The 16,687-nt window shown below is 45.7% G+C and overlaps 1 protein-coding gene across 5 annotated transcripts in view; it reads right to left on the reverse strand.

Annotated features, from left to right (window-relative positions):
* The window catches only part of USP20 (ubiquitin specific peptidase 20), a 37,887-nt gene that overhangs the window by 13,445 nt on the left and 7,755 nt on the right, over positions 1–16,687 (reverse strand). For 4 of the 5 annotated variants that reach the window (XM_028714390.2, XM_028714391.2, XM_077922668.1 and 1 more), the window contains exons 8-17: positions 16,233–16,346; positions 15,256–15,334; positions 13,820–14,252; positions 12,159–12,296; positions 9,779–9,927; positions 8,241–8,416; positions 6,643–6,737; positions 4,749–4,782; positions 4,358–4,403; positions 1,494–1,674 (exon numbers count right to left, since the gene is read on the reverse strand). In XM_028714390.2, the coding sequence (XP_028570223.2) occupies positions 1,494–1,674; positions 4,358–4,403; positions 4,749–4,782; positions 6,643–6,737; positions 8,241–8,416; positions 9,779–9,927; positions 12,159–12,296; positions 13,820–14,252; positions 15,256–15,334; positions 16,233–16,346 (1,445 nt within the window). The remainder of the gene's footprint in view (positions 1–1,493; positions 1,675–4,357; positions 4,404–4,748; positions 4,783–6,642; positions 6,738–8,240; positions 8,417–9,778; positions 9,928–12,158; positions 12,297–13,819; positions 14,253–15,255; positions 15,335–16,232; positions 16,347–16,687) is intronic. The other variant, XM_028714393.2, reaches the window with a different exon arrangement.

The raw sequence follows: 16,687 nt of genomic DNA on the forward strand, positions 1-16,687 counted from the left end.
TCAATATGCAAACGGGGCTCTGGAACAGATCCCGTTCGTATCCAGAGGTACCACTGTATGTGCCTGTAGAAGCACAGCCTCTCCAGCATTTTGGTCGAGGTTCCTGGGTGTATCATGGTGTTAGGTACTACCTGTAAGTAAGTTTCAGAGTGAGTTCTTTTCTTCTGGCTGAGATGGATTCAAAGGGAGGTTTAGACCACATTCTAGTCCATTGGGTGGGGTTAATTTCGTTGTTGTGCTCCCATTGTTCTTTGATTGCATCAAGGGGGGTTGTGGGATTTTGGAGCAGTATTTTGTATATTGTGGATACCATCCCCTTGCTGTGTTCTTCTGCTGTCCAGAGAAGGTTTTCAAAGGTAGACAAGGGCCTAGTGGCTGCTGAGTCTATGGATTGTTTAAGAAGGCATGTACTGGTGATTAGCCAGGGTATTTGTCTTGCATTTCTTGTGTCAATATGAGTTTGTTATTTTGGTAGAAGTCTGCCAGGCAGTGGAGGCCTTTGGTTTGCCTGGTTTTTATCTGGAGGTTGCATGATGGAATAGTGAGTTGTTATAACTGTTCTCTTTGCTTTATATACATTATAAAATGAAATAGAAAATATTTGCCCCCCCCCCCCAAAAAAAAATTGTGGCACGTTGCTTTACTAGAAAACCTCACGAAAAGGGGGGAATGGCCAGGGATCAAAAGCATACAGGCTAAGTCTGTAGCTACATAGCATTGTTTTATTGAGGATACAAGAGTCAATGGAAACAGCTGCCCCACACCTGCAGCAAATTTTCATTTATGGTTACAGTCATAACTTTTGGTTTGGGAGAAGGGTAGCCTGGAACCTGCTAGGAAGATGCTTATGAATTTGAAACTGTCAACAAGTTAAGGCTTTATTTATCTGCCTGCTCAGTTCTTCCAGCTGATTATGCAATAGGAGGTGATTTATTTGTAGTGATCCTTGACCTGGCTTTATGTTTTGTAAATTGTTTTGTACTAATTGAAATGGCTCATTTTCACATTTTCAATTTATAAATATTATTTTTGGGGGGGGGGGAAGAAAGGGAGATTAACTCACAGTCACTTTTAATAACATAAGAGCCCTGATAGATCAAACCAATCACCCATCTAGTCCAGCAACCTGTTCTCCCAGTGGCCAAACAGATCCCCCAATAGGAAACGTGCAAGCAGAACCAGAGCCCAAGAGCCTTCTTCTCTACTGTAGTTTCCAGCAACTGGCTTTCAGAAGCACTGCTGCCTCAAAGCCATATTGGCTAGCAGCCATTGATAGCCCCCATCCTCCATTAATTTGTCTAGTCCTCTTTTAAAACCATCCAAGTTGGTGGCCATTACTATCTTCTGAAGGAGCAAGTTCCACAGTTTAACTCCATAATTATCTGGCTAATCTTTATTTACGAGAAGTGCTCATCACACACAACACATAAGTCATTCCAGGCTGCAAGCTCCCTCCAGGCAAAGAAGAATAGGAGGAGGGACAGACAACTCACTGCCAGCTGTGCCATGGTGGCAAATCACAGAGAGGAGGTCATAGGTGGTGATCTGTGAAATGCTCTCCTTGGCCAGGAAAGGCCGGAGGTCCAGCCCCTCCAAAGGGAAAGAGACGTGACTGTTGATTTTGAAGGAGTACATGACCTCATGTCGGAAACGCTTCAGGTGAATGCACAAGATCTAGGAGAAAAGGCATCAGAGCTCAGAAAGGGACTTGCGGATGGGCAAGTTCAAACCCCTCCAGACTGCCCTCATAGGTAAAACAATCAACTGGGCTTATCCTAAGATACATTCAGCCAGGGCTGTGTGTGCATGGCATCATAAAGCCACCATAAACTAAAACCCTGGGGTAAAAAGCCTAAGAAGATAAAAACAGTCCTGCTGGATCAGGCCAGTGGTCTATTATTATTATTATTATTATTATTATTATTATTATTATTACCCCGTCCATCTGGCTGGGTTTCCCCAGCCATCCTGGGTGGCCTCCAGCAGGATTCTAAAATACAATGATTCATCAAATATTAAAAGCTTCCCTAAACAGGGCTGCCTTCAGATGTCTTCTAAAAGTCTGATAGTTGTTTATTTCTTTGACATCTGATGGGAGGGAGCTCCACAGGGCAGGAGCCACCATCAAGAAGTCTCTCTGCCATCTAATTCAGCATCCTGTTCTCATAGTTGCCAACACCCCAAACTCATGGAAACATGAAGTGCAATCTGCTGCCATGAGGTTGGGACTCTCTGCCTCCCTTTTTGTGGCACAGGGTTTTGAGATAGCTAAAGAATTAATACTTCAAAGGCTTAGAGCATGGGTAGGCAAACTACAGTGGTGCCCTGCAAGACGAATGCCTCGCAAGACGGAAAACCCGCTAGATGAAAGGGTTTTCCGTTTTGGAGGTGCTTCGCAAAACGAATTTCCTATGGGCTTGCTTTGCAAGACGAAAATGTCTTGCGAGTTCCTGCAGGGTCCCCCCCCCTTTCCCAAGCCGCTAAGCCACTTATCAGCTGATCGCTAAGCCGCTTATCAGCTGATCCGCTAAGCCGCTTAACAGCTGATCCGCTAAGCCGCTAAGCCGCATAACAGCTGATCGCTAAGCCGCTTATCAGCTGATCCGCTAAGCCGCTTAACAGCTGATTGCTAAGCCGCTTATCAGCTGATCCGCTAAGCCGCTTAACAGCTGATCTGCTAAGCCGCTAAGCCGCTTATCAGCTGATCCACTAAGCCGCTAAGCAGCTTATCAGCTGATCCGCTAAGCCGCTAATAGCGCTAATCCGCTAAGCCGCTAATGGGCTTGCTTCGCAAGACGAAAAAACCGCAAGACGAAGAGACTCGCGGAACGGATTCTTTTCGTCTTGCGAGGCACCACTGTAAGGCCCAGAGGCCAGATCCGGCCCAATCGCCTTCTAAATCCAGCCCACGGATGGTCCGGGAATCAGCATGTTTTTACATGAGTAGAATGTGTGCTTTTATTTAAAATGCATCTCTGGGTTATTTGTGGGGCATAGGAATTCATTCATATTTTTTTTCCAAAATATAGTTCGGCCCCCCACAAGGTCTGAGGGACAGTGGACCAGCCCCCTGCTGAAAAAGTTTGCTGACCCCTGGCTGAGAGACACTGAGATGGTATCACAAACTTCTGAGATCAAGATCTGTCAATCCAACAGACTGTATGCTTTTTCCCCATTGTATCTATCCTTGCAAAGATATCTGGTAGACTTAAAGGTAAAGGTAAAGGGACCCCTGACCATTAGGTCCAGTTGTGGCCGACTCTGGGGTTGCGGCGCTCATCTCGCTTTACTGGCCAAGGGAGCCGGTGTACAGCTTCCGGGTCATGTGGCCATCACGACTAAGCCGCTTCTGGCGAACCAGAGCAGCACATGGAAACGCCGTTTACCTTCCCGCTGGAGCGGTACCTATTTATCTATTTGCACTTTGATGTGCTTTCGAACTGCTAGGTTGGCAGGAGCAGGGACCGAACAACGGGAGCTCACCCAGTCACAGGGATTCGAACTGCCTACCTTCTGATCGGTAAGTCCTAGGCTCTGTGGTTTAACCCACATCAGACAACAAAAAGACCTGCTTTTTGTTGTCTGATGTAGAGAGGTATATATCCTTTAGAACATCCAAATTTATTGCCAAAAGGCTTTACAAATTTGTGTAATAAAACTTAAAGAGGGAATGGGAAATGATTTAGCCTGTAAAGGTCAGGGAGAAGAAATGTAAACCACTATTATTAGCAGTATTCTTGTTATTATTATTTTTATGTGTGTAATGGCTGCTCGCTAAACACAATAAATCGAACTGAACTTGAACAGTGGCCAGCCAGATGCCCCAATGGGAAACACACAAGCAGGACCCAAATGCAACAGCAATTTCCCCACCTGTGGTTCTCAGCTACTAGCATTCAGAGGCTTAATACCTCCAAATAATATTCTCCAGCTATATTATTATGATTATTTATTAAAGTTGCACACCGCCCTTCATCCGAAGATACCAGGGTGGTTCACAACGGAAAAATACAAAACAAGAATACAACATGCATAATAACAAAACAAAACAAAAGCAAAAACAAACCAATAAATCTCCTCCCATAGATAAATTTAAAAAGTCATAGAATGTTAACACGATTCCCTTTATTAAAAACCAGGACCTTCTGCATTCAATGTGTGTGCACTCAACCAATTAACTATAACTCACTTTATGTAAACTATGCTGGATGACGAAGTGAATAAAGGACTATTCTCTCTTTTCAAAAGTGAAAAATAAGGGCCACATCAGAATGCCTTTCATCTCCAATTTGCTCACTGCGCAGAATGAAGAGGTCGCTGTCTCAGGATATAAACCAACATGGCTTTGTCTGCTTACCTCAGGGAGCCGGAGAACTTTGCAGTACTTGACTCCATTCCGCAACCTGGGAAAGAAAAAGGGGGGGAAATGAAGAGTGGATTGGCCATCTGGAATATTTATTAAACTGCAAATCCCAACAAGGACCACCTCTCCCCACATAAACCAACCCACTGTAACCAGGCCTTTGGCTGATTAACAGTCTATGGCCCTTTTATGGGAGGGGTGTGTGTTATTGGTTGGTTTTTGTTTTTGCTTTTTTACGTATTTTGTGTTCTGAGTTTGTATTTTTAGGTTTGAACCACCTTGTGATCTTCGTATCAAGGGCAGTACAGGAATTTAATAAACAAATAAAATAAAAGTCAGAGTAGGGTGGTATTCAAAACACTAAAAAAAGGAGCCAGGGACTTACTTTTTACATCGTTCACAACTGTACATGTTGTCACCTACAGAAAGAAAAATGAAAGAGGGTGGAGGGAAGCACTTTATCCAATCTGTTGCACAGAGCAAGGAAGCAGATATGAATACAGTGGTACCTCGGGTTACAGACGCTTCAGGTTACAGACTCCGCTAACCCAGAAATAGTACCTCGGGTTAAGAACTTTGCTTCAGCATGAGAACAGAAATTGTGTGGCAGCAGCGGGAGGACCCATTAGCTAAAGTGGTACCTCAGGTTAAGAACAGTTTCAGGTTAAGAACGGACCTCTGGGTACCACTGTATAGGAAGCTGCCTTATGCTGACTCTGGCCATTGGTCCATCTAACTGAGTATTATCTACACTGACTAGCAACAGCCCTCCAGGGTTCCAGAGTTGTAATGAACCAGGTGTGGGAGATTTGCACTCAAACCTAACGATTCTATTCCTTTATGGGGTATCCAAGAGCCTGTATAGAGTCCTTAAATAGGTTCTCTATCGGTAGAAGAAAATAACAGAGGCCAACCAGAGAATACTGAGAAGCAAAGCACCTAGTAAGCCTGATCTTTATTAAACGGTTGCAACAGGGTCCCCACTCACCACACATAGGATGTGAGTAAGCCCTTATATAGACTCTTGAAATTGCCCACCCTGTAGCTCAAGACCATCCCCCAAAACATTATACATACATCACAGGAGGCAGCAGTCTACAGCAGAAATACATCCCTTGGGCGGTCTACCACTGAAATCCTGTCTGGCAGGATACTGATAATGGTCACTTGATTGCGTTACCTAGGAAGCCCGGCCATTCCTATTGAGATGCTAAATACCTAGTTCCTGAATCCAGGTCACAGGCTCACCCTATTCATGCACAAATACACTCTTAAGACAGGATTTGTGAACAAAGAGACAATGAGGTTTTTCCCATTTCCTTCCTCATTGCAGAGAATATCTGAGGTCACTGGAAGAGTCAAAATGGCTTCAGGATTGCTCTCCTGTACTATTTCAGACATGTGGTTTGCCTTGTAGATTTATGAACATATGATTTATATATATGAGACTTTAGAATTCCTATAACACAAAGAATATCATTAGCTGAATTATTTTATTGTTCTTGTATAAGGAAAGATGCATGTCGGAGGCCTAGTAAGGCTTTTAAAACTTCCTTTGCAGTCCATTGTCTGTTTCACTGAAAAGGGGGTAAATGGGGGTCAGCTGTTACATGCAGCTGAATAGAAGGAAAGAAGGTTTAATAGCCTATTCCTATGCTTCATTAATCTGCCTAATGATTGGATTTAATACTCTTGTTTGCTGGCCCTGTGTTTTAAAAACAAGCACCAGCCGTTTTTTCCTTTGTTCATTAACCCACATATGTGGGTCTGTCAGTAGAGGATTAACTATAATTAATATATCCTCTTACCAACTCCCATCACCAGGGACCCTTCTGCATGCAAAGCAGATACTCTACCACTGATCTACAGCCTTTCAGATATGAAGATAGGAAGACTACTGGCCCATCTAGCCCAGTATTGCCCTCCTCAGGGACAGCCAAATGCCGTGCCCTCCAAATGAAGTTGGACAACTACTCCCCTAATCCCTGGCTGCTGGCCATGCTGGCCGAGGCTGATGGGAGTTGTGGTTTTAAATTCTGATGGCTATTTTAAACAATTTCACATACCTTTTAAGTAGAATCTGCATTCAGTCTATATGGGAGCTGCATTTGCACTCTTATATACAGAACTGTTTTTCTTTCTTTTTTTAATACGTGGAACTGCCTTTGATGGCTTTTATACTTTTTCTTGTTTTGCAGTTGTTAACAGTCTTAGGGGCAAATGGCAAGACATTTAATAAAAAGAAACAAACATCTTGGCCTCCTTCCTGGCCAACACACCTTTCAGCTCATCTGCAGCAAAGAAGGCAGCAAGACAGTCCTCCAGGGTGACCACCGGGCCCCAAAACCAGCTGGGGATGCAGGACACCACAAACCTGTAGGAGGAGCAAGGAGGGTATTACTCAGGGCTGACTCACAGGGAGTTATTGACTCCAAAACGCTCAACAAATAAAATAGTATATATTATTATAATAATAATATATAGAACATTATACTATTACATGTCTCTATAGTGGTGAGCCTCATACTATTTGCTTCTCTCTCAGCCTTTACACTCTTCACTTGTAAAACATGGGCATTACCATTACTGGCTCCTCTAGCCAGTTCTATCATGGAATGGGCCAAAGCTCAGTAGCAAAGCAAACACTTTGCATGCAGAAGGATCCCTGGCACCTGGAGGTAGGGCTGAGAAAAGTCCCTGCCAGAAAACCCTGGAGTGCTGCTGCCACTCAACGTTACCAACAGTGAACTGGGGGAACTGATGGTTTGGACCCTGCCCAAGGCAGCTTCCTATGTCCCTACATCCAGGAAGTCAGATACAGATTTGCTCTCGTTACCTGCAGGACATTCCAGTGTGTGGTTCATGGGGGTGCTGTCGGCATTTGGCTCTGCCCCCAAGCAAGCATTTTGCATCTGGCTTCACCCCAGGCATTTTGGAAGGACACAGATTATTTAGATCCATTTCAATGTGGATTATTCAGGCCTGGCAGTCAGAACTGAGGTGATCTTGGTTGCCCTGAATGGATGACCTTTGTAAAGAGCAGGACAGGGGGAGTATGACTTTGCTCCTGCTTCTTGATCTTTCATTGACTTTTGACACCATCAACCACTGTATTCTCCTGGACCAGCTCTGGGAATGGGAATTGGGGGCACTGTATTACAGTGATTCCAATCCTACCTTCAGGATTGAGTCCAGAAAGCAGCATTGGGAGAGTGTATTTCAGCCCCTGGCTGTGTTATGGAGTGTTGTAGTGGACTATCTTATCTCCTGTGCTATTTAATATCTACATGAAGCTGTTGCAAGCGGTTCTCAGGAGTTTAGGGGTGAGGTGCCATCAGTGTGCTGACAACACTCAACTCTCATTCTCCATAAGATCTGAATCAGGAGGGGATGTGTGGTCCCATTTCCTGAACACAGTGGTGGAATGGACGAGGAACAACAAGCTGAGCTTGAATTCTGGCAAGACAGAGGCACTTTAGGTAAGTAGCTCCCATTTCAAGAAATTGGTCAGCTGCCTACCCTGGATGGAGTTGCACGCCCCTCGAACAAGCAAGTTTGCAGTTTGGAGATGTTCTGGATCCAGCTCTGTCACTGGAGGCTCAGGTAGCCTCAGTGACTAGAAGTGCCTTATACCAACTGCAGCTGGTTCAACAGCTACAGCCATTCCTGGTCTGGATTGAAAATTTTTCACAGTTTTATGTTTTATCTTTGGTAAACTGCTTTGAGGGTTGTTGTTGTTTTACAATCAAGCAGGGTATAAATTTTATGAAATAAATGAGACATGCTTTCCCCTCATTTTCATCTTGAACGCACCTGGCTGAACTTTGTCCCTCCCACCACTCCAATACCTGAAAAGGTGCTTATGCAGCCTGCTCACCTCCGGATATACTCCATGATGAAGGCGATCCAGCCCTGCGAGGCAGCATAGTTATCCCCACAGGCTCCTGTCTTGGCTGGCACATTCTGGTAAATGGCAGAGTGCAGCTTGGCCAAGTCCTCCTTCCCAGGGATGGGAAGCGACAAGTCCTGGAATGTCTCCACAGTGGTGGACACCTGGAGGCACCACAGGAGGAAAACGGAGGATGTCAGTGGCTGGTGGCCACTATCTCAGAGGCAGTGACCTCCTGAAAACCAGCTGCTGGTGTAACTGGAAGTTTGGAGGTGTGGTTGGGCTCGTGTTCTGTTTGCAGGCTTCGCTAAAAACCTTAAACAGAACAGCATCGGAAGAGCCCTGCTGGATCAGACCAATAGCCCACCTAGTCCAGCATCCTGTTCTCACAGGGGCCAACCAGGTGCCCCAATGCAAAGCCTACAAACAGGATCTAAGCACAACAGCAGAGCTCTCCCCACCTGCAATTCCAAGCAACTGGTATTCAGAGGCATACAGACATTGACAGTGAAGGGAGAAAACTTGAGCTTTGCTAGATCAGACCAACAGCTCATCTATTCCAGCATTCCATTCTAACAGTAGCCAACCAGATGCCTCTGGAAGGACAGCAAGCAGGGAATGGGTGGGAAAGCTCTCTTCCCACGTGTGATTCCTAAAAGATTGTGGATAGCAAGACTGGGACATTTCCAGGGGTTCTGGAGAATACACAAATGAGCAGACTAGGGACTCAGCTACATTAGTAAAGAAACAGCAATCTGAATGTGTTATAAATGTGCAACACCAGATGACACCAGAGAGCAGGAAATTTTAAAATGCGGTTTTCCATAGGGATTTCTTTTGTTATAACTATCTAATTTCTGACTTATTTATAGCGGGTTTTTTCCTGTGTTTAGATCCACCCTAGGAGTGGGGAGCCTTTTTCAGCACGGGGGCTATATATTCTCATGGGCGACCTTCCGAGGGCCACATGCCAGCAGTGGGCAGGGCCAGATGCAAAAGCAAGTAAAGGGACAGAAGCCACTGCCCATGGTCTTTTAGCTGGAGATCAGAATGTGAGCTGGACCGATTAGCTGCGATCCATCTCCTCCTTATGTGGTCAGGTGGTCGGGGCTGTATAAAAGGAGTTGAAGGAGAGCCTTCAAAACACAACCAGGCTAACATATTGAAGGAACCTCTGGGAGAAAAGGGGATTTCATGGTTCTGCCTTGTGGAGCAGGCCACATCAGAAAAAGTCAGTGATTTCTACACACATCTCTCTCTTTCTCTCAAACATGCAAAAGAACTCAAGGAGGCTAATGAGAGGAGGAATGGCCTAAGGATGTGCGGCCTGAGGTGAGTCTTGAGGGCTAGGTAGACAGGTGGGGGGCACACTGGGCCCCTGGGCCTGAGCCTCCCCACTCCTGGAGCAGGCCCTGCTTTGCTAAAAGGGGCCAATGATCTGACTTGGCATAGATGTTCAAACCAAAGGCTCCCCCACCCCCCCACCAGAGGAGGAGGAGGGGATTTGGAAAGTGTGGGCCTCTTGCCATTTTCCCTGGATCAGCAGCAGTAAGGGAACGCACTCGGTCACAGGTGAGGCACTGGACCAGGCTGAGGATGGAGCCGTCAAAGATGTCAGAGATGACGCTGCGGTAACGGACCTCCTTCTTCTTCTTGCTGGAAGTCAACATCTGAGCTGAGGAAGGAGATTGTATTTTTACTACTATTGTTATTACATTTACTGCCCCCCTCCCTTTCCCAGCAGGTCCTAGGGCAGGTTACAATAATTTAAAATTCAGGATTGAGAACAGTTGAAAGAGATTACAATATAGAGGAACAGAGTGGGTCCCGAAAACACACATCTCAAATGTGTCTTAATGGACCTCACATCCCTGATTCAGGGCCAGCTCTGCTGTTTGGCAGGATGTGGTCCCTCTCAGACGGAAGTTGGGTTTGTTAAGGGCAGTGTGATGCCAATTAATCAACAACAACAACTTTATATCACACACCCTTTCACCAGCAGGTCCCAGGACTGGCTATAATTTAAAATTCAGAATTGAGAACAGTTAAAACACATCACATTCACAGAAACAGGGTGGGTCCTGAAAACACACATCTTGGGTGTCAAAAGCCAGGGTAAAGAGGTGTGTCTTTGCTGAAAGCTGTATAGCAAAAAAGCTAGACCCACCTCTGTGCGGAAGGAATTCCTCAATTTAGGGGCTGCCTCAAAGAAGGCCCTCACCCAGGATGCCACTACTACCCCAAACTTCTGAAGGAGGTGGAACTACCAAGAAGCACAGAATTAGAGAACTGAAGAGCTGGAAGGGGCCTCAAGTCATCTAGTCCAACCCCTTGCAAGGATTTCAGCTAAAGCATCCATTATAGATGACCATCCAAACTTTGCCTAAAAGCCTCCAATGAAGGAGAGTCCACAACCTCCTGAGGGAGTCTGTTCCACCTTCAAACTGCTATTACTATCAGAAAGTTCTTCCTAATGGAAGATGAAAGGGCCCCCAGGAGGTTCTGTAAGTAAAGGAGGCGGTCTCTCAGAAAATATGGGCCTGGATCTTTTAGAACTTTGAACACTGGAGTGAGTACTTTGTACCCAGAAATGAACTGGCAGCCAAACAGTTTTATAGGTTTGCTAATCTTCCCTCGGTAGAATTACAGATCTGGTGTAGAACACTTAACTATTGGCTTTGCCTAAACTCAAATCCTCCCAGTCTAATATTTACAAGATTATCACAAGAGCGCCTGAACTAAAATTGTCTATCAAAAACTTCACTCTTTTGGTTTATCACTACAACAGCTACTCACTTTGGGTTTTAGTAAAGCAAACAGTTTAATTTGTCAGCGCGTAAATGATATCGAGCGTCAGAACAACTTGGCCACAATAAGGAAATTTTGCCCATGGTATGACTATTTTCTACCTTCCCATTTCAACTCTCTGGCACACTATCTGCATAACCTATCAATTCTAAAATATAGATGCGCTTTTACTCTCGCAAGATTGAATATATTGCCCTTGGCTGTACTTGAGGGACGATTCCAACAGATTCCACACGACAAACGCTTGTGTTCCTGTGGAGATGGCAGTACTGAATCAGTGGCACATGTTGTTCTGGCTTGCACTCTTTATAAAGACTTGATGAATGAAGTTATCACACCTCTTTAATTGTCCATTCCGGGTCACCCAACCACTGCCACAGTGTCCTTTCTCTTGGCAGATCAAGATGAGCAGGTGACAGCAAAGGTTGCAAGGTTTTTAGCTGGGGCAATCAGAATAAGATCCACTATTTGACTATTGATTCAAAGCCCTAAAATGTATTTTATATAACTGACTTTTTATTTCTATTCTTTGTATATCGTATTGTTGTTTTATTGCTATGGCCAATGGCTGACGCAAATAGAGATTTATTCATTCATTTAAAGGTTTGGGCATTGTTTGGTAATCGCCTCACCAGTTCTCTCTTTGGAATACTATCATAGAAACTCTGCACAGATGGAGGGGATTGAATGGGAGGTGGGGTCCACATAAAGAACAAGTAGGATGCCCTCAGGAGATGAATAACACATAGTTAAACTACGTAACTCCCTCCCATAGGAGGCAGTGATGGCCACCAGATTAGATAGCTTTGAAAGAGGATTGGACAAATTCATGGAGGAGATGGAGGAGGAGGAGGAGACTAGCAATGGCTATGCTTTGCCTCCATGTTCAGAGGCAGTAATGCTTCTGAATACTAGGTGAGGGCTTTTGTGCTGGGTTCCTGCTTGAGGGAGTCTCACGGGCATCTAGTTGGTCATGGTGAGAACAGGATGCTAGACTATGTGGGCCCACTAGTCTGGTCCAGTAGGTATCTTCTTATGTTCTTATAGAGAAAACAACTACCACAGAAGCAGCTCAACCCGGAAGCTTCCTGGACTTACCCTTTTTCAGCACATAGGAGGATCCCAGCCGCACAGGGCTTGAGCGTGGGGGGCTGCTCGAGAGCTTGGAATGCACTTCGTGATGAACGGGGCTGCAGGGCCGAGAGGAGCAGCGTGTGTAGGCATCATTGTCTGGTTCTGTTGCAAGGAAAGGAAACAAATTGCCTGTGGAGAGGACTGGAACACAAGTTTTGTCTGACAAACTCAGCCAGTCAATCCCTCATCTCTGGGCACCAACTCAGCCCCAATGGTTTTTTATTTAATTTACTTCTCAGATTGGCTACCAAGCCCTTGAGCACCTTCTACTCATGGCAGAAGGTGGGGATATTATGGCTTTAGCAAGACAGGCATAGTTCTTCTAGCCTGACCCTCTAGTTCAGGGGTCGCCATGTGATGCCTCATGGTATTGTTGAGGTCTGGTGCCTAAAAGGCCTCTGAGCTTCCCCATTCACTGCCCATTTGGGCATGGAGTGGTGGGACAGTTAACCTTCTTCTCCCTGGGAAAGTATATAGAGTTGAAGGAAGAAGAGGGGAAGAGTGACACTCTTTCCCACTTCCAATTTCAGCTCTATGGGCTTTCAAAGGCTCAGATTAATTCTCCCGGATCTAACTTGCAACCAGATCCCTGGGAAAAGGTGCACGCATTTCCCCTCTTTCTCTGGGGTTAGGGACTGGTCTGCGTGCAAGGAGTGAGAAGCAACGAGAAAGAGTAGTGGCCATGGTGCTCATACTGGGGTGTCAGCCTAGCACCTGGGAGACCAGAGTACAAATCCCCACTTGGCCAAGAAGCACACTGGGTGACTTAGAGCTAGGCACTTCCACTGGGTGACTTAGAGCTAGGCACTTCCACTCAGCCTAACCTACGTCACAATTCTAGTTACAGGTAGGTAGCTGTGTTCGTCTGCCATAGTAGAAACAAAATTTTAAAAAATCCTTACAGCAGCACCTTAGAGACCAACTAAGTTTGTTATTGGTACGAGCTTTCATGTGCATTTGTGTGCATATCTGAAGAAGTGTGCATGCACACGAAAGCTCATACCAATAACAAACTTAGTTGGTCTCTAAGGTGCTACTGGAAGGAATTTTTTTTTAATTTTGTTTCGACTACGTCACAATATTTGTTGCGGGGTTTAGAGAAGGAGGGGGGAAAGCATGTATGCCACCTTGAACGCTTTGGAGAAAAAGGCAGGCTGCAAATGCAACAAACAAACAAATTTCCAAATGTAGCCACAGTCTGCTTCAGCTATGAGATTCCTCATCAAGGGAGGACCAGGAGGCCACAGCCTTACTCCTAGCCCTGAGCCAAGCTCCATATGGGGGTAAGGAGCAGAGATCCTACAACAAGGCCAAAGCAGGGTGGGCTGTCTGGACCCAGAGTTAGTTCAGCCTCTGGCGTCAAGGCCAATCAAGTCCCAAGTCCAAGGGAAAGTAGACGCTTCAAATGCAAAATCCAGTGTCCTACTATACACAAGGACTCCTCAGGAGTAAAGTTCTCCTAGGGAAGTTAGACCCCCTTTCAATGAGATGCTCTACCACTGAGCTATGGCCCTTCCCTTAAAACTAGTAAAAAAATATGAATGAGAGTACGTATGAGAGATGCAGCTTCCAAGGTTCAGGCACAGGTGCGAAGAGCATTGCACACTGAACCTGTCGTGGAGTACCTGGGGTCCTAGAGGGGCTGGCTGGATGAGGTGTGGAAGGAGGGAGCGCTTCTGGGGAAGCCCTGCCATCCACTGCTGTCACAGAGGTGTCAACATCAGCATCTTCATCCACTTGTTCCGAGTTGCTCCGCCGGTGGCTACACGAGAACTTCCGGTCCTTCATCCGCTCCTTTTCAGAAATTCCCCGCCCAGCCTCGTCCTGGATCAGCAGCTCGGCCTCTGCCAGGGAGCTCCCAGTTTTGCTCTGCCCATCCCCTTCGCCCCGGTCACTGCTTGAGTCACAGGAGAGGAACTCATCCTCCGAGGGGCTGCGGTCACACTCCCGCTTGTCTTCCATGTCACTCAAGTCGGAGTCCCGGGTCTCAGCCATGACTGGCTCCTTCAGCTCTTCGTGGAGCTGATCCATCAAGCAGCGTAGGAATTCCTGGGTGTCCTGGGGTGGGGGCGCAGAGAAGAAAATATTGTATGGGGCACTTCAGGCCTGGGGGCCAAATGCAGCCCTCTAGAGCTCTTTATTCAGCCTCTTTCTCGGTCACACCCCCTCTCCCCAGGACTTGCCGTCCAACAGCCCTGCTCTGCCCCCTCTTCTTGTGCTCCCCCCCGGTGGGAATATGGATGGAAGATGTAGGGAGAGAGGAGGAGTGTAGAAAGCCTTGGCTTCTATCTGTGGCTGGAGTGTAACCTACTGTACAAAAGTAAGAATCACGCCTTTTGCTCTGCCAACCACTGGCATATGCCCCCAGAAGGTCCCCATGTGAAAATGCAACACTCAGGCTGAAAAAGATTCCCTACTCTGACTCTACAGGCAGCAGATCTCCAGTATTTCAGACAGAGGCTTCTTCAAGTTGTACCTGAAGATGGTGGGGTGCATGCAAAGCAGGTACTTTACCAATGTGTTATGGCTCTTTTCCTTTAAAAAAAGGGTAAGATTCTAGCCCCCATGGTTCTGAATGAAAGGAAGAATTAAATAAAAAGCTGCCTATGAACTGTTAGTCCATCAAGCTCAGTATTGTCTACACTGACTGGCAGTAGCTCTCCAAGGATCTATAATATCTGTACTTGGAGATGCTAGGGACTGAGCCTGGGGCCTTTTCTTAGGCAAAGTAGATGCTGTACAATCCTCCCACAAAAAGTTTTGTGATTACTGGGGGGGGGGACAAAATTGCATGTGGCCCCCAGATGATTGCCCAGAAAGTAATATGGCCCTCAAGCTTAAAAAGATTCCCCACCCCTGCCCTATTATACTTCATGGCAAATGGAACCCCCTGCTTGCTGGAAGGCTACATGTTGTATCAGTAACTCAGTGTCTGCCTTAGCTCCCTAACCGAAACAGATGCTGTTTAACTTCTCACAGCCCAGAAGGATATAGTTTTCTTACTGCAACAAGAAAAGGGAATCAGAAACATCTGGAATTGCCCCTTTGCCATCCGCCTCACCTGTTGTGCGTACCCTCGAAACATGGGGTTGACCAGCTTGATTCCATGCGACAGGCTGCTGGGGACGACATAACTTGGGCTGGTTTTAGGAAAGAAAAAGCAAAGTTGAAAATGTATAGAATCTCTGGGGATGTGCAAGATAAATTTCAAGTTCAAGGTGTTACAGGTGGTACATAGAGCCCCTAATAGCTTGGGGCCCTGATGAGTTTATTTAAACAAACCTAATTACTTTAAAAACCGTTGGTCTATCTAGCTCAGTATTGTCTATAGACTAGCATCAGCTCTCCAGAGTTTCAGGCAGGAAGTCTTTTCTCAGCCCTACCTAGATATTATATTTCATAAAATTAGAATGCCACTGGAAACAGAACCCGAGTCAGAAGACTGGGAAAGCATTGCCTAACAGAATGTAGATCAGTTGGGTGTCATTCTACAGTGAATATTCTGAATAATGTCTTTTATATAACTCACAGATGGAAAATCAGTACAGTCATACCTTGGGTTACAGATGCTTCAGGCTGCATGTTTTCAGGTTGCGCACTGTACCAAACCCAGAAGTACCGAAACAGGTTACTTCTGGGTTTCAGCGTTCGCGCATGAGCAAAAACACTAAATCGCAACCTGAGCGGGCGCAGATGTGGCACTGCGGGTTGCGAACACTGCGGGTTGTGAACGTGCCTCCCGCATGGATCACATTCGCAACCTTAGCGTCCACTGTAATTCTTATTATTTTTCTTCTCTTCTCTTATTTTTCTTTCTTCTATTTTTTGTTTTCCTCCGTTGTTTTTGTTTCCTTTCTCTCTTTGCTTTTGTTTTAATTTAGATTAGTTTCTCTTATTTTACTGTATTGTGAAAAAACTTTAATAAAATCTTATTTAAAAACAAAAACAAAAAACAACACCAGGACCTTCTGCATGCAAAGCAAGTGCTCTACCAGTGAGCTGTGGTCCCTACAGCCGCAGTGTCCTAGATTTACTCACCGCTTCTTATGCCACACTTCGGAAATCAGCTTATGGTAACTTTTGCAAAGTGCTGGCTTCTTGTCAGTGCGCACGAGACCACCACACTCAAGGAAGAATTGAGTGAGTGGGGGACTGATAGGAAGACAAGAAAGAAACGTGGGTTATGATTTATCCAACAACTTCAATTGGGGGCAGAGAAAAAGGGAAAACATTGATGCCTTTAATAAAAGGTGGAAGAGACCAAGCGGCTAAAAAAATAAATCTGCCTGGCCCCAAAGAAGCCACCAGATCCGGCCTACAAGCAGCCTTTGCCAAGCTGGTGCAACATCCAGATGCTTTGGACTACAACGTGCTGGCTTGGGGGTTGATGGACTTTGTCATGCCAAACATACTAATAGGGGGCTGATGGGAGTTATAGTGCAACACATACTGGTTGGGGGTTGATGGGTGTTATAATGGCATATATGCTGGCT

The sequence above is a fragment of the Podarcis muralis genome, chromosome Z (genome assembly GCF_964188315.1).
Source record: "Podarcis muralis chromosome Z, rPodMur119.hap1.1, whole genome shotgun sequence".
NCBI classification, from domain to species: Eukaryota; Metazoa; Chordata; class Lepidosauria; order Squamata; family Lacertidae; genus Podarcis; species Podarcis muralis.